Source organism: Syngnathus floridae, chromosome 6 (assembly GCF_059516105.1).
Source record: "Syngnathus floridae isolate MCC-2025c chromosome 6, RoL_Sflo_1.0, whole genome shotgun sequence".
In the NCBI taxonomy this organism is placed as follows: domain Eukaryota; kingdom Metazoa; phylum Chordata; class Actinopteri; order Syngnathiformes; family Syngnathidae; genus Syngnathus; species Syngnathus floridae.
In genome coordinates, this window is record NC_142418.1 from 16277501 (window position 1) to 16298322 (window position 20822).

Genomic DNA, 20822 nt, shown 5'->3' on the forward strand with positions numbered 1-20822 from the left:
CGGGATCGACGGAAGATTTTTCATGTTGATCTGTGACTTAAAGTGATTCGAGATGATCCAGCGTTTGTTTGGAAGAAAACTCAGACTTGGCTTTGTGCGTTGCTGAAAAAGAGGCAGAAAGTGGGGCAAGTGGGGAAACGCTAGCCGCCGTGTGTCTGACTTCTCATTTGCATTCATTTTTAATGAGCCATAAATCATCACCGTAGCTCGGCATCAAAGACGTCGTCATTCTGTAGTTGGCGAAAAAGTTTCCATCCAGGGATTTACCTCGAGAAGGAGACGAGCTTCTTCCACATGAAATGGATCCCACCGTTAGGAGAGGGTCATCTCTTTATCCTTGAGAAACTGAGAACGCATTCATCGGCCGGGGCCACGAGAACCTGACTGACGCAAATGGATCATTGGGAATAGAAGTGTCCCAGCAGTAATTATATTACCACACCGCCACACACACACACACACACACACACACACACACACACACACACACACACTCGCGCTGAGGTAGGATGGCACGGGTGCGGGATGCTGCCTTTCTTTCGTCTCGTTTCCCCTCTGCCACCTTCCCTCACGTTAACGTCGTCGAGCCGTCTTTTCCACATCCGACTCGGAGTTTCAATTTCTTGAAACCCCGGTTAGCAGACACCGGGGAAGTGTGTCGGAAAAGTTTGAGGCAAATGCAATTTGTCTTTCTTAATATGGAATGTTGGGAGGGGTAAGTGACTGGAACAAACGATGAAATAAAATAAATAAATAATTGGGTTCTAAATTAATTTTAGCCCCCGGATTAAGATGACTATGAATACGCTGCTTGTACTCTGATGGTTGTTGACATATTTGCAAAGTACAAATTTTGTTGTTGTTGTTGTATTGAAAGTTTAATTCAATCTTGTGTACATGGATTTAGGTAATGAGGTTAGTTTTATGAGTTTTGATTTCGTGACATTTACCCCCCCGAAAAAAATCTGCCATTTTTTTTTTTTTAAGGATTTTCACACCGAGATAAAGTTAAATAAATACTGCTACGGGACAAATTCATATAAATCGATAAAGTTTTTTACCTGGAATAAATATTGTTAAATATATCATTTTTTGGTCATATTTTTGAAATTAATTGTCTGCGAAATAATTTTTTAAATTGTCATTATTCATTATAACCTTCCTCTGCATCCCTTTACCTTCAAGCTTCCGCGTCAGTTTCATTTTTTTTCTTTTTGTCCAATTCGCTGCTCCGTGGTACTAAGTCAGTTACAAAAGAGACATGAAATTAATGTGGTGTCGTCTTCTCATGAAACCCCAGGGCACTCGGTCAAAGTCACCTTGCATAGTCCTCCCTTCCCCTGACAGTAGCGCTGGAGTGAGATGGAGATGTCTGCACGCTCGCACTGTCAGCGTACTATGTCCTATTTGGTTGTTATTCGCCGTCATCGTTTTTAGATTGTTTTTTTTTTTTTTGGGAAATGATCTGCTTTTTTTTTTTAAGACATCGGTGACATTCGGTGAAACCATTTTCTCTCACGTCCTGTGAGGCTTTGGCTTCCTTTTGATGTCATTTGCTAGGTGATAAGTAGCTTCCCGTCTGGCTCGTTCCCCAGCTTGCACTAGGTGCGAGCAGCATGAAGGATTGTTTGAACTTGCATTGATTCAGTGAGGGATTACAGCTAGGTCATTGGAGACTCGGGCCGAGCCGCCGCCGCCGCCATCGTCGTCATGGTGGCAGATTAACCACTCGCTCGCTGTCTGTCTGCTCGGCCGCCGTTTGGTCGTGGTTTAGGTCACACTCTCCTTTTCAACTATAAATTTTTATACGCCGTTTGATTGATTTTTCTTTTCGGCTCAATCCGACTGTGAGGTGGATACATATTACTTTATCGAGTAAAGCGAGGAAGATACGCCGTGACCTTTTATCACTTTCAAGTTTTAGGTCCTGGAAGTATTTTAGATACTTTTTAAAATTGTGTTTAAATTTAAACTCTTGTTTATAACTTCCGCACATAGATATCTGCGGGGTGTTTCACAAATTCTGGAAAGTGACAAAGGTCATATTGTCCAGCTCTACCTCCAGATTTTTCAATAATTTTTTTTTTTTTTTTGCTCTTTGTGCTCTTGTAATAGCGTTTATTAATTATATCATTAGTTGCCGTGGTAACCGTTGTTATCAAAAAGTCAAGTGAAATCACGTCAGAAAAGAAACACGGGGAGCGGTTGTTTGTTGTTGAGGGATCAGCCCCCTCCACCAGATTATCATCAGGAGACATTAACACTAGTGATGCTGCAGGGGCCACAATCCTGCTTTTTCACCACTGGAGAGGGAGATAAGCGTACAAAATGGGAGGGGGGGGGGGGTCGATGTGTGGCGTGAAAGGGCTTGCTTGCCTCCGCTCCCCTCAGGCCAACAGCCCCATTTACAGGTACAACAACTGTGTGTGCGGGGGGTGGGCTCACGATTCACAAAGACGAAATTGTCCGAGATGAGCAACTTAAACGTCGGTTTTCACGGAAGATTCCAAATTGCCCGTAGGTGTGGGCGGTATCGGCTCCTCATAGAAAACGCTTGTAAGGGGGGGATAGTTCATCCTCCAGCATGTTTCCAATGCATATCTGTGATTCATTCTTATGTAACCAACCAGATGAGAGCTTTGGAAAGTAAAAAAAAAAAATAAAATGGAGGGAAAGGTCTCCAGCAACCAATTGTAAGCTTGCGCACGTCACCGAGCCTGTTTAATGAAGCTTCCAGTAAACATAATAAGCCGGCGAAGCGTAGCCACCAGAGATGAACCCCACTGTGGTTGTTTAGTCTCACACTAATCATCACAACGGCGCTCAGATGGGAAGGGTGTCCCCGAGGTGGTCACTCCCTTCCCTCCTCTCCAGATTTTTGCCTCTGACTGCGGAGAACAAGCAGACGTGCCGAAGAATAACAGGAAGTGGACGGGCAGGAAGTGGAATCTTGTCCTACCCGAGGCCCGCCGTTGGATTGTGAGGATAAGCAGTTGGAATCCCCCAACTGTAACGCGAGCCGGGCTCGCTGGCTACACTTCTTATGATTTCCTCTCGCAGGAACGGCTTCAGACTGCACCCACACACACCTCCGGACACATTTTTAGGGAGAAATCTGCTGCTGTAGGCCCCGTTCCCACCAAGCAGTATTTTTCGGTACTCGTAAAAAAAAATATCCGACTCAAAACTGTCACTTTTCAGGCTAAGTTTAGCCTGGGTTGTTAGTGGGAATCAGTATTCACACTACTGGATTTATTTTTCTCAAATCTTTTAAATTAAATGTAAGATGCCCTTCATTGACCAATCATTATCCCCCCGGTGGCCGATCAAGGAAATCTCGGCAAATGCCAAATGCGAGAATAGCCGTACCTGCAAATGGAGTATGCAAGCATGTGCACATCATTATCTCGGCTGTCACAGCGGGACAGCTCAAGACTGGAGGCATAATGGACGCTGCCATGACATTTCTCTTACACCGATGTGAAATGACAAGCTGAGAGGGAATTCAGACAGCAGGTGTGCAACACTCTCAATTTATTGCACACGCTAGGAAAAAAAACTTAGCCCAAAGCTAAGAGTGGCTCTTGGGCACAGAACCAGAACCTGAAGCCTCTCTTTGGTCCATTTAACATCATTGCCATGAACAGGTGTTCAGTAAATTGTTTAGTATATTGATTCATTGATTATTTTTTTTCTCGTTCACTCTTGCATTTGTTTTTATTTAGTAGGATTATGTATGAAAAAAACATTGATTTATTTAAATTATGAGAAAAAAACATTGTCATTGGTGAAAGATAACATTATTTATTCAATGTATTTGGTCGGGTTTATCAAATTAGCTAACCGCACTACCAAAACAGACTTAATGTCTTGATAAAGCTTTAATCGTAATTCTATTTAATAGGTACGAGATCAACATCAAGCTCACACATTTTCATGACATTTCCTACCCCCCCTTGGCTGGGTGATCTCTTTGCCCGATCCAGAAAGCCAGACATGTTAATTTCAGCTCATCTGTAAACCGTAATGACTGCGTGCCACCGGAAAACGCGCATTTTTATTGACACTGCCAATTCTGCCTCTGGCTTGCTTGCTTCACAACTACTAACTGCATCTAATTGACGCAGTTGTTAACCTTTCTACATTTGCGCCCCAAAGGCCGAATGTCGACAATTTTATCAGCTCGCAATATGTGATTAATGTACCTCCAGGGCAGGGGCGATAATTCTTCTTTTCGGGACAGACTGATGGATTTTCCCAAGGCAACGTTGGTCAGTTTACACCTTCATATGAAAATAGATATTGATATATTCATATAGTCCCACCTCCGTGATCTCCTTTGCAGCCCAGGAGACTTGTCGACCTGGGACTGGGCGCTGTCTTAATCATCTTAAGAGCAAAGTTGGCATCATGGTCAGCTTGGGGAAGGTCAATATAATGTCACCGCGCTGTGTTTGCAAGCGGAGCATAAATGCTTTCTGTGGACGTGCTTAAACACTTGAAATAATAACATACTCTCTTACTGTTAATCTAAAATTTTAAAAAATCAGAAAATGTGACTAACACCGAAAACTGTCTTGCGGTAGATGCTAGCACAAGCGCGCGTTAGCTAGCTAGCTTCTGATATTAAATCATAAACAACCCCGAATGAAAGACGGTTGGAAGTCATGTGATAATAATAATAATTGGCATCTTTTAGCCTCTGACTTGTTTGTGGATGTTGGTTTTTCTTTCTTAAAAATGGCAATGTAGCCGTTTACAAACGCTTCCCCCGCTGTCACTGACTGTCTTTCATTGACTTCATCTGGAGCTCACATGAGGGGCTAAGGCCCCGGACATGTGGGTTTCATACTCGGAATGACATTGAGAACAGAAGACATTTGTGCTTTGAAGTGCCTAAGGAGACATTACCGAGTGTCATGTTAACTGTGTTCCATCTCTCTCTCTCTCTCTCTCTTGCTCACTCGTCTCTTTTTGTTTTTTTTCCTAGATTGTGCCGGGTGACTGCTGAAGAGCATATGGTGCGTGGAGACCAGCGAAAGTGTGCATACCAGAAGAAAGGACTTGCAAAATGTGCTAGGAGAGCGTTGGACGTGAAGTGTGTGTGTGTGAGTGTGCGCGTATGTGTGTGTGTATGTGATCGTCCAATATTGTCGGTGAAGTGTCAGAGAGACGGGAAAAAGGACAAAGAGCCATGGGGCGGAAGAAGATACAGATCACCAGGATCATGGATGAAAGGAACAGACAGGTACATGTTTGAAATTTGATTGGCCAGCACTGTGGACTCGCGGTTAGAACCTTGCTAGTTCTGAGGTTCCAATCGGTTCTGGCCTTCCTGTATGAAGAAGTTCTTCCAAAATTGTTAAAGGGTTGCTGGTGACCTGAAGTCTGTCCAAGTGGGTTTTGGGTCAAGACCTGATCGCCAGTAAATCGTCCAGTCAGATAAAACATAAATACTTCAGTTGGCTGAGGTCCGCCCGGACTCGGTGCTCTTAATGTACTCGGTATGGCGCTGATGTGATTTCCAAAGTGTGTCTGTCATCAGAATGCTTTTTCCTCCCTCCCTCCATCGTTTCCCCTCCCGCCTTACCTCTATCCAGAGTCCAGCAGCTGTCTTTGTTTGCGTTGATGTAAAGAGACGTCCCTTCCTCAAGTCTTATCCGGTTCACTGAGGACCGTGACATTTCTTTGTCATATTTACAGACTCTCTTCCCCTGACACCCTGCAATTACGTCCAGAAAAATTGATGAGGCAGCAGGAGTGGCAACGTTAGTCAGACCACCACCCGCCACTTGGGGCCTTGGCAGTAGGCCTACCCCCCCACCCCCACCCTCTCACTGTAATGTGTTTGGTAGCAATTAGAAGCGGCCGCAGCACCGCAGCAGCCTCTTATTTAGCAGGGCGGGTCATTGGGGCGCACAGCATCCTTCTCCTCGGTCACTCTAGTCTGGCCTCGCCGCCGAGCTGGATAGAATTCACTCCATCGGAAATAAAATACCAAACAGATAAACTCTCTTCCGAACACCCTCGATTGGTCAGGAACTCTTTGATTCCGACCTGGACTACTCCAAAGTTACAAGGAAGAAAATGGCCCATTGGATTGGGAACTACCGTATTTTCCGCACTATAAGGAGCACCTAAAAACTTCCCATTTTCTCAAAAGTGCGCCTTATAATCCGGTGCGCCTTATATATGGACAAACTTTTAAAATAGGCCATTCATTGAAGGTGCGCCTTATAATCCGGTGCGCCTTATAGTGCGGAAAATACGGTAATGAAAGGCAATTGATGTCCCCGTAGCTGACCACAAAGTCTTTAGTGTTTTATCATGAATGCTCAGACACGGCAGTTCGCTTGGTTTTGCTGACTCTGCAGAAAATGCGTGAGGACAATACGACTCTTGCTGTAGAATACAATCGTTGACATGATGCAGCTAAGACTTTGACGGTCCAGATGATCACCAGTCATCAAGCCCGATTGTCACCCTGATTGCCAATGAATGCTGGAAAACGACCGTCCAGCAGTATCGGCGATGCTTCTCATTCACCTTATGACCTTTGTGAGTGGTAAATAGAAGTAGAGCCAGATGGTCTCTACCAGACTATAAACTGGTCTATAGGTCTGACCTATATTTGGCCTCAAGATTCAGTTAGGCAAAACCTGATCTTCACATTTGAGTAGTTTTAGTTCTCCAAGGTGTTTATTTAACTTCAAGATCAACTCAGGACATCGTTCCATGGGCATTCCCACACAGGACGAGACCTTTGCATCCTCATTTGTCCACATGGTGATCCTCGGGGCTCTTTGCTGTCTCCAGCAGAGATGATCCAGACCGACAACCACGATAGACTGCGCACTACAGCAGCCAGAGGGCCAAGGTCATTCTGCCAGCTGGTGCTAGACCTCCCTTTGTCTCCTCAATTCTCTCTGCATCTCAATCGGCATGTCTGCCATGGGGACTGACACGAGGTTCTAATAAGGCTTCCAGCTCCTCACCCCTCCAAGGTGTTAGCAACTCTGGCGTCTTCTGCCATGGCCCAGTCACAGCTGCAATCACAGCCCCAGATGTCTTGTTTGTCTTGTTTGGCGCCTCCGCCCGAGGAATGACATTGATAGACCCGTTAAGTGACACACCAACTGTGTGTGTGTGTGTTGAAGCAACAACTGTTGCTGTTGTAGCATTTTTCATGATTTGTCGAATAGCAAAAATCCCAATCTACGGACACTCCTCTCTTCCGCTTCCAGTTCATCTGCTAAAGAGCGGACAATTTGTTAATCGTTTTTCCCTTCCCGCGAAGCTGGCCCCTTCTCAACCCCGTTCCGCTAGGTTGAGCAAACAAACCGACAGGCTGACAGGCAGACGAGTGAGTACGAAGGGCGAGGGGTGGAAGGTGGGACGTTCCGATATTGGTCTTTGCACACGTCCGCTTGTCTGCTTTCATATGGTAATCTACTTTCAGGCCATCATCAGAATGACAGACTGAATTACAAAAGAAATATGGAAAGAAAATATTCCTTTAATTCACTGTGATCATTTTGAAACATTTAATTTTTTTGGGGTGATATTGGTGTAAAGATAAAAAAGATTATTGGCCACAGGTAATAGTTTGGGTTTATCATGTAATATTTATTATAATAATATATTCTTTTTTTTTTTTTTAATAAATATATCATTTCTATTATTAGTAGTATTATTATTATGATATATACATTTTTCCAAAATTTAAAACAGTTCAGGTTTCTGAAACATCCTTTACAACTAAATAAAAAAAAAATTTTGACGACAATGTAGTGTGGTGTAACATAACGACCCGACCGTCCAGAAAAACAGAACTGCGGAGATTCAGGACATGGTCACTTTGCTTGGGGGGGCATTTTTTGGGGCGGGGCGGTTCCATTACCACTTGGAATGATGTATGACCCGATGTCCCATCTGAGGGCTCAAGTTACAAAGCTTGTGCTGCGCTACACAGATAGCTTTCCGTATATGGCGTCAGTGGCTACAGTAATGTATGGACGCTTCTGACTCAGCTCGCTGACTTCCGCATCTTTGCCCTGACCTCTTCACTAGACATTTTGGACCAGCGCCATCCTTTCGAGCGGACAACATCAATAATTTGAATACCCGACGGTAACCTATGCTCCGTTTCTCCACCAGGTCACCTTCACAAAGAGAAAGTTCGGCCTGATGAAGAAGGCGTACGAGTTGAGCGTGCTGTGCGACTGCGAGATCGCCCTCATCATTTTCAACAGCTCCAACAAACTCTTCCAGTACGCCAGCACGGACATGGACAAAGTGTTGCTCAAGTACACCGAGTACAACGAGCCACACGAGAGCAGAACCAACTCGGACATTGTGGAGGTGAGCCTTTCATAATCTCACTTATTTCTCGGGTAGCTGTAAATGCGGAATAATCATTTCGGTTCCGGGTTCAAGGCCTCATTAGGTGGCTAATAGTGCTTTGTTTTGGACATGCAGCAGACATGAAGTTCCCTTCTTCAGTACAGGTCACATCACGTCTGCGCTCCCTGATAAGTTCATGTCCACCAACTGCTGGAGGAAACCTATCTGCTAACCGTTTCCCGAAAGATAGCGTCCCCCAGTTGACGCTGACATGTCCTCAGCGTGCGTTTTCAGCGGCTGTAAAGTAGAATAGAAATTCGTCATTTGCTCGCTGAGCCTTTTAAAAGTTTCCCCGGCGTGTAATGGCAGGCTGTGGCGTTCTGCCAGCACAGAGAAGGCTCTGCCAAAAGGCTAAATTGTGAGTTAAAGGACATTAATGAAGGAGATCTTATTCTGAGTTGATGGACAAAATGGGGAATTGGAAAAAATATGAACGTATTAAATGGACTAATTTTCTTGAGCCAGTTAGCGGGTATCGGGAGGAAATCTGTCACCTCATGAACGGCTTTTACTGAAATTAGAGACATTACGTGTGGCACACAAGAGTCAGCTGTGGCCCATTATCTTTTATTCATGCCGCCACTGCCGCTGCTTGTGAATTACCTGCTTGGCAGAGCTGCAGCCAAGTGCACTCTGGCAAGCCGGGAAGACTCGTGCAGTCCCTCTTTCATCGGGGGCCAGCAGCAAAAAAAAAAAAGCCAGGGCTCACCTGCATAAAAAATAAATAAGCACATGCCTTGCTTACGTAAGAGTGACCATAAATGTCTTTTTCTGTGCTTGTTTCGGTTTGACTTGAAGATGAAAGTTTCATCAGTTCCATCACACGCTAGTATGACTTTTAGATCAGTCGCAACTTGGTTTGATTTTCCTTCCGTCTCGTAAAACCCGCAATCGTCCGATCATCGACCGAAATCGGACGCATCAGTCCATCCTGTTTGAATAGAAGATCTTTGATTCTCAGGGTCTTTGAGTGGTCTTAAGTGGGCAAATCACTGCTTTTTGGTGGTCAGGTCCAATCACCAAAGGAAGATTTCTCGTGCACGAGCAAATATAGCTGATTGTAGCTCTTTTGGGCTACTCAAGGAAGCTTCACAAAAGGGCAACAACAAGGCGGCGTTGTCCCGGACAAATCACCCTCGCCCCTCCCATCCCCCATCTGCCTACCGGCTACATGTTGGGCGCTCAGAAGTGAAGAAGCAGAGCAGAAGTAAACCCCGCCATTCCACTTCAGAGCATCCCCCAGGCACAACCTCGTTTTGCTCGTCCCTGTCAAAGGTGGACGATTGACAATTTTGTCCTCTCGCCAGATGGAAGCCGCCTCGCAATTACGACAAGAATCCAAATTTGTCCAGAGAAATGAGCCTCACATGAGAGCACTTTTCCTGAACACTTATCTAAATTTTTTTATTGCGTTAAACCTTTTTTTTTCTTTTTTGGGGCGGTGTTAACAATCATGTGTCTGTTTGTTTGCAGCAAGAAGGCCGCCGGGTCGTAGTCCCCGGACTTTTCACACAAATGATCATCCTTTGGTGACAAACTGAGAAAAAAAAAAAAAAAAAGAAGTTACATTCCTGCCTAGCATGCGCAGATAACCGTACAGCGTGGGAGAACATGCCTCCATGTTTTCCACAGATGGATGGTTGAGAGTCTGGCTCACAGTTTTGATAACCCGGCGGAGGACCCGTAGACTTTGTCTCCGATTTGGCTCCGAGTCCAAAGCCAAGCAGTCGGCTTTTTTTTTTTCCCTTTGCGAGCGATAACGGATGAACGCTTTCTCATGTGGCACTCTGACGGAAAAATCTCCGTCGATACGTTCACCAAACCAGAAACAAAGATGGGGTTGAGGATGGAGTCGAGTGGGCTGTCGTGTTTTTTTGGCCCATTTTCAATGTAATACAGTACAAAGGGAAATTCCTTTCCCGCTTGATTGATGTCGGTTGTACAACACTTGTCCAGACTTTGAGGTTTTTGTTTTTCCCCCCACACGAATAATCAGCTACACATTTTGGCTGACTGGACTGCTGGCAGACTCTTAGTTTGTAAATTATTTTTTTTATTCAAACTTAGCCTGCTGATTGCGTTTTTTCCTTCCCATGACGACACAAATTGACGTGCCAATATTTGTCGAAAAGATCTTTACATCTTTGGGCCTTGTTGGCGTTTTTTAAAAGTCTGCTTTTTTACCGATGATGCGTTCGTGTGCCAACCCGAGGTAAGCCACGTCGGGGTTTTAAGGAATGCTACCCGAACCGTTAAAAAGTCACGGACCTCCAAGATGAGTGTTTTTTGGAAGGAGTTCTTAGAATGTTTTTTTATGTAGCGAGGCAGTTTTCTCAGAAGACATATTTTTTCAGTTTTTTTTTTTTTTTTGGGTTTTCTCCCAAATGCACGGAAGCCCTCATGACAGGTTTTAACACCACTGCGCCAATTGTGTTTCTTATTGAATTCTTTTTATGCCACAAATGAAAATGCTGCAGTTAGTCATTACATTAATCTAATAATATTCACTCCTCCCTACCCGCTCTCTCTCATTCTCTCCCCGTGTGGAGGTAATGAGATTTTGCCCTCGCTCGACTTCTAACCTCACACTGTCATGGCCGACACGGAGGGATGCTCGTACGTGGAAAACTTTTAAATCGGCTTCTTACAATTAATACACTTTAAAATGTAATCAAATAAAACCTAAACCCTAATTTACTGATCTGTTGTGGCCTTCAGTGTTATTCAAAGATTTTTTTGCATTTCTTGGCTGGCTTGTCAGTCTTCTCCCCTGATGAATTGTGAACGTAAACAAGCGGCCATCATTCATAGGGAAATTTTTGCCTTATCTTGCTTCATAATAAATAGGCCTGGCCATTGTTCCTTTGGGAAGAAATGGACAATTCTTTCTCCTTTCATGAAAGACCAGCCAACCCCCTCACATGACGGAGGAAATGAATATATAATTATCAGGCAGCTTCCATTAGCTTCCATATCAAGCTTGCCATCAACAATTTTTTTTTTTCTTTGTTATAAATGGACTTTTATAAATCATTCAACGCAAAATGTAAATTCTGACCGTTACAGAATGTCAGCTGCATTTTGGCTTTCCAAGCGCTAAGCTGCCTTTTATTTGATTTTATATTATTTAAAATTGGCGGCGGTGATGGGCGGAGGTTTGGAATGTCAATCAAAAACCTGAGCGCTATAGTGATTAAGGCTCATTTCTAGCTTAATGAATGCAAATTGGCACATCTGCTACGGTGGGTTAGCTGTCCGGACTCTTCAATTAGTGTGATTGATCAATTATCCGAGTGCTGGTGGCTCAACGGAAATGGAGGCTGTTGCGGATGGCGAGGAAGAAAAATGAAAAGGGGCAAAAAAAAAATCAGTCGCATGAAGGCTTGTATCTCAAAACGTTACTTGTATCTCAAAGCAGCTTAAGTCGTTTAACAGGTTGTCGGACTTGGACGCCTGGTGGGTTTTCTCTTGGCTTTGGTTCTGTCATGAGCCAACTTGTGAGGTTTTTTTTTTTCTAATGTCACTTTTAATAGGACAAGGTCTCATTTCCCCTTTGGGCTTTGAGTGGAAAAAAAAAAAATTCATCAGCCTCCAATGTAGTTAGTATCTGAGGGCAATGAGACAGTCATTGGATTGTTCATGTGGTTAGCCCACAAAGAGGCCTGCTAAAGGAGCAATTGCTAAGTTACAGTCGTCCTTTCCTTTGTGAACTTTTTTTTTTTTTTTTTTTTAACTCAGTGGTGCCTCACCTGGTGTTATTCTGTCTCAGCTCTTTCTATTATGATGCTTGTTACCAGGATACTGCCAAGAGATTTTCTGCTTTTTTGGCACACATCATGCTTCATTGACGTCAGTGCTCAATTATGTCGCATATGTCTCATTTCACACTGAGGGTCTTTCTTTGCAAAGTGCAGAATGAAAGGATGCACGGCGAGTCTGAGTGGCTTTTTTTCTTTTAATCTTTTTTCATCGTAATATCTTGGAGCAGTGACGCAAATACTTTATGTAGGCTCGGTTTTGACTTGAAATATGAAGCCGGTATCGCTCGTCGCTAATATAATTCGTGGAAAACATCGCCAGATCAAAATGGCAATTGAAAAGTCAGTTTTGAAAATATGCCGTCTGTAAACCAAATGTAATAAGTTTATGAATATTTCCTGGACTAAGTCGTCTGATGTGAAATTTTTTTTTTGCTTTTATCCTACCATCACTCCATTTTCTATTAACAATTTATCTTGCACAAATAATGTGTCCCTGGAATGAAACAAATGCATTATTGTTAAAAAAAAAAAAGGGGGGGGGGCGGGGCTATTTTTTCATAACAGTGATTATACAGCTTTTATTTTTAGAAGGAAAAACAAATGACTCATTCACGCGGAAATGTTTATTTTTTAACCAAAGATAAGCAAGTGAGAAGTAATCACTCCAGATTTTGAAATAAAACAACCACTATTTTTCGGATCCCCAAGTTACAGTTTACTGATTGTTTTTGGTTCTTGTACTGTGATTGATCGGCCAGGACGCCCCAACACCCGCATTCATCTGGGATAGTTTCCATAGCAACCACGACCCCAAACAGGATGCGGCGACAATGGTTATCTGTGGTTCCGTATTGTTTACAGAGCAGGACACGTACGATTTTGAACGTAACTGTAAGCAGCTCGTGTTGGATGGTGGGAATTAATTGCGCAACGTCTCCCGCTCGTAAACCCACGCGTTATGAACCACATGAAATAGGTCAAGATCGGGCTGACCTAATTTGATTGGCTCTAGCTGGGTGGCGGCAGCGTTAGCGAAGCTGTTAAAAGATCATTAAACCGCAAGCCCCGAGTCCACCCTTGTGTTCTTCGGCGACCTTCAGCAAGGTGCTGAAATACACCGCGGTGCCTTTTGAGTTAGCAACAACCCGCTCGCCCTTGTGCCCCCCTCCTCCCGGTGTTCCCGCTGCGTCGCCAACCTCCTCCTGCCCAGGGGCGAGGACGGAGCAAAGCCCGCTGGGATGGGCTGGCTGGCACCACGCCACCACCCCCACCCGCAGCAACTTGGACCGACCGGAGCCAGAAAACGGAGGTTGCTTCAGATTGATGAGGACTCAGGTCTGCGGTCAGGGTGTAGAGTGTTGCGGAACAGACGTCCTGCTGGCATTTCCTGCCCTCTTCGCTGCCCAACAGCGGCTCACCATATTCACTTCATCGGAACTCCTAATTGTCCTTATGAATATTTTAGAGGCCAGCAAGGATTGGAGTTCAGGGCGGGGGGTACGGTTTCAAGGGGCCTGGCAACTAATGAGCCATTCAATGACCAGCGGAGGCAAGATGGCGGAAAATGGTCGAAATTGAAAAATGTCGTTTCCGGCTTACAAAATTCGGCTCGTGACGCCGCTGTAGGAACTCAACCCGGTTGTAAACCATCTTATCTTTTTTTCTCTGACACAGTCCCTGATCTCATTCTCCTGATGACATTGGTTTGTCTTTCATTTGCAGTTGAATTCCCTCCCGGCTCACGCCGGAGATACTCAGGCCGATGATTACGCTCGGCGACTGCGGGAGCTAATAGCTTTGTCGCATCAGTCATCGGTCACCACGGTCTCAGAGCAGCCGTAGCCTCTCCTCTGTCAAATCAGTTGCCTTTTTAACCGTTGAGCAAACCCAGGTACAGTAAATGGCAATTGTCAAGGAATAACAAAATGGCCGCCGTTAGCCAATTTGACCTTTTTCCACTTAGCTCCTCCCCAGCATGTAAAAACTCTTTGGACAGAAGTAGTCACTCGCTTTCCACGACAATCTTTACATTTTTTTCAGTCATGACATTTTAACGTTTGCATTCTTCCTTCCTCGCCACTAACGATCCAGACAATAGAGTGAGCCGAAAGGAAGGATATGACTCCAACCTCATATCCTGATATCAGTCCTACTCAGTCATGCGTAAGCACCACGAGATTGAGCGAGATGTCTGGCAATTTTGTTGTTGTTGTGTAATAGCCAAAAATTCTTAAGATTGGCCTTGATACGCTGTAGCCCAAAGACTATATAAAAAAAACAACTTTTTTTAATTCCCCTAAAGTGAGGACAACAGCGCCGCGAGGGGAATTTGAAACATGGTTGGAGTGAAAGTCTCTTAAGGTGTTATATAAGCATGCCAATGTTCCTTGGCAAGATAAAAGTCTCCTATCAGCTGCCTCCCGAGCTGCTGATTTCCGAGTGCCTTCGCATTCAAAGGAGCCCTTTGATAAGCCCATTAGACGGAACCGCCCGGACACAATGGTGATGTCATGAGGATTAGCGTGCTACCTTTACGAGTCTCCCGTGCCAGGGGCCAATTCTTGGCTCTGCTGGGTTAAAGGCTGCCGAACATCAGCCAGTGTTTTTTTTCCCACATGCCCGAATTAAAAAGGCTATCGCATAAGTTGCAGACCCTCCCGCCAAAGATTGTGGTCGCAACACTTTCTTTTAATGCTACTTTGACTTACAAGCTTAATTAGTTCCATGACCTAGCTTGTAACTTGATTTTCTGTTCCACAACCTTTTATTATCCAACCACAACGGTAGATGCTTCTCTTCTCCCTTTGCCTTAAATGCCGTTCCTTGGGTGAAATGGTCTAAAAGGACTCTTGAGGTCCTTAATGGTCTTAAAGGACCACTTAAGGAGCGGGTAAAGAAATATAGTTTGCTTTGAATCATTCAACACTGAGGTTTACGGAGCAAAATGACATTCGATGGGCACATCCATCATGAGGAGAAATCAAGAAATAAAAACAACAAGACTGCCATTTTGGTCTGAGGCGGCCATTTTATGGTCATTTAGGAAAATGTGTTAGAATATGAAGTGGAAGGCATCACGATTTTTCTATTTAATAACAGTACGGTCGTGATTTTTACTGGGCTAGTGTAGGTTAGCATCCAGCGCATTCTTGCTTCGGCACAAATTTGGGTTTCGTAGCCACTGTGGAATGAAAGCGGAATGGAATGTCATTAGAAATCGACGTGACCTCAGCAGGTGGTGTCACTAAGCGACGCCAGACCACCATGTGTTGCACTCGATGTCTGCAAAAAATGCCGAGCTAGCAAAAGGAGGTATGCTCAGTGACCGCCATGTTGTTATTGGCAGCTTTTGCGTGTAAGATGCAGGATGCTCTCAGGGGGTGGTCGGATCGCCTCCGGTGTCGGCAACTCGTTCCTTCTATGGTCACGTCTCCTTCACAGCTGAGATGGTGCCGGGTTCTGACAGGTGTTGGGAGGTGCGACACCTGTTTGGCCATGTGCTGCTTGACTGATCCATTTACTGGGAACTGTGGGCGGTCACTGCGAGCACGCCAAGTCATTCGGCAAAGATTTACAGGCACACTCAAGCCTCCCCCCCCCACTTCCCTGCAGCCGTCAGTCACCCACATGCACGAGGATGCCTCGACTGGAACTCTTTCATTGATGAACTAATGCTCAGCAGCTGTCTCGCATATGCGCCACCTCGAATCACGGCTTTATATAACGTTTTCAAAGATGCGTGGTAGCGTGATTGATGTTGAATGTCTTTGCACAACTGCTTGTCCTTGTATCTTGTTCCTTCGCTGTCAAGCCCTCCCTACAAGGCTCAAGCCTGAGCGTGTGCGAGGAAAGAGGATCCCCGGACCGACACAACCGAGATATTCCCATAATGAGTAGGATGGCGTTTTAAACGCGCAGGTTCACGTCAGACTTTTTGGCCGAAGAAAGTGCATAGCGGACGGCTAGAAAAACACAAGCCTTTAAAAGGAGGGGTGACTATAAAGCGCCTTTGCTCGGTAAACAGGAAATGAAGCAGCAAGGCGTTGTCGTAGAACCGGAGGAATGTCACCGCTTTTTGTACCCGCCTCGGTCGGATCGCTCGTGCGGTTCAGCGAGACCCGGTTATTATGCGGCCCGGTTCTTTCGTCTTCTCATTGCGGACGTTCTCGTCGGGAAGAGCTGGGAACATCTCGGCTATTCTTTACGCAGTATCTTTTGAGTTAGACCTCAAATTGGGTGTTTGAAGGTGCCGGAGACTAAAGTTGAACAGAAAGAAACGCAGTTAAAAAAAATATGCTTTCGATATTTTGCAGGAATCTCAGCAAACCATGTCTTGGCATCTTTGGAAATGTAAAAAGTGAGTTTTTGGCGAGCGCCGTGGAGGTTAGCGAAGATGAGGCCCGCTGTCACGGTTCTGTCAAGTGCTCCGACGCTCCTCCCCGTTCCGCCCGCACCAAACTTGCGCATTCTCACCCAAAACAACACTCGCTCCTATCCTTCCCGCGTGTCTCTCACACACACATCTCATCATTCTGCCGAGCGATCGAGACAAGAAACCAAGAGTGAGGTCTCATTAGTGTGTGTCGGGTGGTCTCACCGTGACCCTGATACGCACAGGAGTCAGCGACCTTCCTGTACACGCACGAGGCCTACATCCTCAACCCCCCCCTCCCGATCCCCCCGGCGGCCCGCCTGGCACGAGCGGCTCGCCGCGACGGGCCTGCGGCCGTCCGATAAAGGAGCCTTGAGAGGTGGCCATAAATCATGTTTTGATGTACGTCCGCTGCTGTATCACAAGCTGTCACATGCTGTCAGCTAGCCTTGTTAGCGCCGCTATTCACAGCCGTAATGAGGAGCGGTGCAGCACGCGGCTTTTTATTTTTTTGGGATTTGTCGGATTATTTGTTGTATAGTGCAAAGTATCCACACTACTTTTTTTTTTTTTTTTACATTAATTTTTTTCACATTTATATATATTTATATATATATATATTTTTTTTTGTGTTTTGTTTTTTTAAACATACGTTTATATATATATTAAAAAAAATACATATATATTTTAAAAAAATATATATATATGTACTCATGCATACATATATATATTTTAAAAAATATATAAAATATAATTAACGCCTTGTTCACTCTGTTCTGCAAAACTAGAGGCATAACTCGTCCTGTCTTGTGTTTATTTCCCAATTGTGCATCTTCCTTTCAGAAATTAAGAAACAAAGGCCATAATGACTGTGCTAGCCCCGATCCCGACGACTGTTTCGGGCACAGCCCCCTCCCCGACGACCATTTCGGCAAACTAAGCGAAGAGAGCGATTTAATGTACAAGCGCTGCGGTGTAAGTACTTTCCTCCTGTCCCCTGCTGTTTTGTGTTGATGGTCTGTCTCTATGTTGATGTTCACTGCAGGCGCTAAACAAGAAAGAACACCGAGGTTGCGATAGCCCGGACCCCGACGCATCGTATGTCCTCACTCCTCACACTGAAGAAAAGTATAAAAAAATTAATGAGGAGTTTGATAATATGATGAGAAATCATAAAATCGTAAGTACTGTAAAAAAGACAAAATTCTTTTTTTTTTTGCTTGGCTTTGTGTGCCACAAAAAAATTCTCTTTTTTTTTGTTCATTTTTTCTCTTTTTGTTAACCTGGCCAAAATCTCTTTTCAGGAATTTGCTTTTTATAAAACCAAAAAAATAACGCATCCACTTCTGGATTGTTGTATTGATTTATGCTGCGAATGAGTTGTAAGAGCACCTTGATAAGATCACACCAAATTTTTTAAAGATATTTGCAAATTCTTTAATTAGCTCGTCACATTGACCCATGAATATTTTTCTGGTGTAGCAAAAAAACAAGAAGGTTAAACATCAGCTCCCATTTTGTTTTGGGGAATTTGTGTTATCTTATCACATGTGCCTTTGTTCATGACTTGAAGAGCACCACTTTTGCCATTAACCAAAGTTCAAATAATGCACCGACTGACCCACAATATGAAGGCTGCACTCATTTTGTTTTTAATCACTGACACACGAAGTTGTCATTGCCGCTTTGCAGTAAGCACGTGGTCACTAAACGCGTCACCTTTCTTGTAGCTGTCACGATCCGTCTTTGCTATGTTGACAAATGCACGCATAAAATGCAAAACCTGACACTGCGATGCTAAAGTGATGCCGAAATGCATGTTATTTTTTTTTGTTTCCAAGATTTGTCTGTTTTGTTCTGTGCAGCACTGAAATTCTGTCGACTGTATTTACTTTTTGAAGTGTGTTTATAGTCCAAAGTGATTCATATGCTGGACAAATGTTCAATTCAAAGGATTTTTTTTTAGTGGCTTTTTGTTGGAAATTGTGAAATTGGCAAACCGCTAAGATTATTTTTATTTTATACGATATTCCATTTTTTTTAACGATAGTTGCAAATTTTTACTGCGCAATAAATTGGGTGATTTTTACAGGCATCTTTTTTTTTTTTTTTTAACCCAAGTAGTGTCGTTGGTTTTATTTTGACCTGCAGATTTTTTTTCTTGTTGCCACCCTTTAAAATTTTATTCGCTAAGCTAGCAGGATAAGGGAAAAAAAATGAAAATAAAAAATAATTACTCAGTAGTGGCTAGCAGATGAATCATTTGGGGCTATCTGAATATATCTCACCAAATGTTTTGATGTATAATTCTTGTTAAATCCACATCTTGACGATACAAAATTGTAAATGACCGTGCAAATGTTTGTCGATTTATTGTTCCTTTCACATGTGCCAGGCTGTTACATGAATTTGTGTCAGCTCTCAGTTGCGAATACCATGACAACCACTGATCATAATCAACAGGCCTTGGATTGCGTTTGTGTGTAATCATCCGGCTTTGTGTGTGTGCTGGTGTCCCTCTCGTAGCCTACAGCGTTGCCCCAGCAGAACTTCTCCATGCATGTGGCCGTGCCCGTATCCCACCCCAACGCCATGTACCAGTCGGGAGGCGTGACTCTGGGCGGCCAGAGCTTAGTGGCGGCCGCGGCCGCGGCCTCTCTCGGCGACAACGGGATGCTGTCCCCTCCGCAGGCCTCCTTGCATAGGAATGCGGGTTCCAGCGGAGGCCCCCAGAGGCCCACCAGCGCAGGTTAGTCGATGCCGACCCCGCCGTCAAGAACCGATGTGGCACCAATTCTCAGACTTTTTTGGTAGAATGACTTTTGCACTTGCCAGGTGCTTTTTGTTTTTGAGTCTTCTGATTCTGGGATGACTGCTGTGGGTCCAGATGGCTACGAGTGCACGCGGCAAGGCGTGAAATGCCTCGTTCCGACGTGACTTTGTAGCACAAGTGTCCTTCCATGATGCATTTTTTTTTTCTCAAGTTCTGGTAGTTTAGTCAGGAGGTTCTGGGCTCCCGGCCCACATGCTTGAGTTGGTAAATACTCAGTGGGCGAGAACCCCTGGTGTAAAGTCTACCATAATTCAACAACCCAATACGTCTCCTTCCCTTGGATGTTCTGTCCCCTCCGCGGCATACTGATATGAGAGACCTTGCCTTTTACAGACCCGTAAAATAAATCTACACGACACGATGATCACGTCTCGTCTCGAACCCTCCACACATGCGCTGCTCTTTTTTGTGCAGATGGTTAATCATATCACTCATTAGGTGGCCCGCTTGCTCTCAGTGGCAGCCAAGCGGCGTGGGCTCGGGCCCAGCGGGTAAGTCCTTCCCAAAGAGATTTAGATGCTCTCTGTAGCTCTGCCCACCGGACCTCCTGCTTAGCACTCAAACTGGATGCTTGCTTTATCCATCTGTGATTGGTTCAAGACGACTCAGGATTGAGAGAGGGGGGGGGGGGCTTTTTTTGCTATGTGATGTGCTTGTTCGACACACGTGTGCAAGTTTGGAAATGGTTAGTAAGCGCAGCATTTCCTCTAAACCTCCCCCCAGAATCCCCCCATGGTGTTTCCTTCCCCGTGTTGACAGGTGCTTCTACCCTCACAAGCCTTATAAGGCAGGCCAGGGCTCCGTAAGATGGCCAGAGCAGCATAACCCTGGAGGTATTCAGGCCATGATATCCCTCTAAGTCCTCAGTACACAATGACCGGACAGCCTGTCATAGCGGCAATGTGTTGCGCGAGGGGCACTGGCAGGTGGGATTTTAACTCCTTCCCTGCCGCTCAGCTCGCCTGTCGCCAAATGGGGGCCTCAGCTTGTTTGTAAAAATAAGTGCTGCACAATTTTGGGGACTTATTTATTATTTTTATTTTAATTTTTATTTATTTTTTTTATTTTATTTTTATTTTCACCCGCACAACTTTTGTGATTTTTATGATAGTCTGATTTTGATGGTAGTTTTATTTTCGTCCTTTTTCGCCATCACTTTATTTTCATTGGCCTAATGTCCACTTTCAAGCAGCTTGCCTGTTTTGAGAAATGGTGACTCATTTAATTACCGGGAAACATGCTTTACTTCTTACACGATGTCGTCTCACAAGCCGCCGTGCGTAATGTCGAGGAACAAATACATTTCCCTCTGTTTTGTTTTCTCGCTCGCCATCTGCTGCGGCTCCCGTCTAATTTTATATCAATACCCCAGTGTGCCATTCAATAATGGAGCAAAACAATCTGCACGATTACATGCTAATTGCACCCTCGTTGTTTTCAAATGAAACTTTTG

General features: G+C 44.6%; 1 protein-coding gene across 4 annotated transcripts in view; it reads left to right on the top strand.

Annotated features, from left to right (window-relative positions):
- mef2aa (myocyte enhancer factor 2aa) overlaps positions 1–20822 on the top strand; it is a 56138-nt gene that overhangs the window by 26477 nt on the left and 8839 nt on the right. For 2 of the 4 annotated variants that reach the window (XM_088377642.1, XM_088377641.1), the window contains exons 2-6: positions 4991–5248; positions 8158–8361; positions 17380–17511; positions 17582–17716; positions 19063–19285. In XM_088377642.1, coding sequence (XP_088233768.1) covers positions 5195–5248; positions 8158–8361; positions 17380–17511; positions 17582–17716; positions 19063–19285 — 748 coding nt within the window. In that variant the 5' untranslated portion in view covers positions 4991–5194. The remainder of the gene's footprint in view (positions 1–4990; positions 5249–8157; positions 8362–17379; positions 17512–17581; positions 17717–19062; positions 19286–20822) is intronic. The other 2 variants (XM_088377644.1, XM_088377643.1) reach the window with 2 other exon arrangements.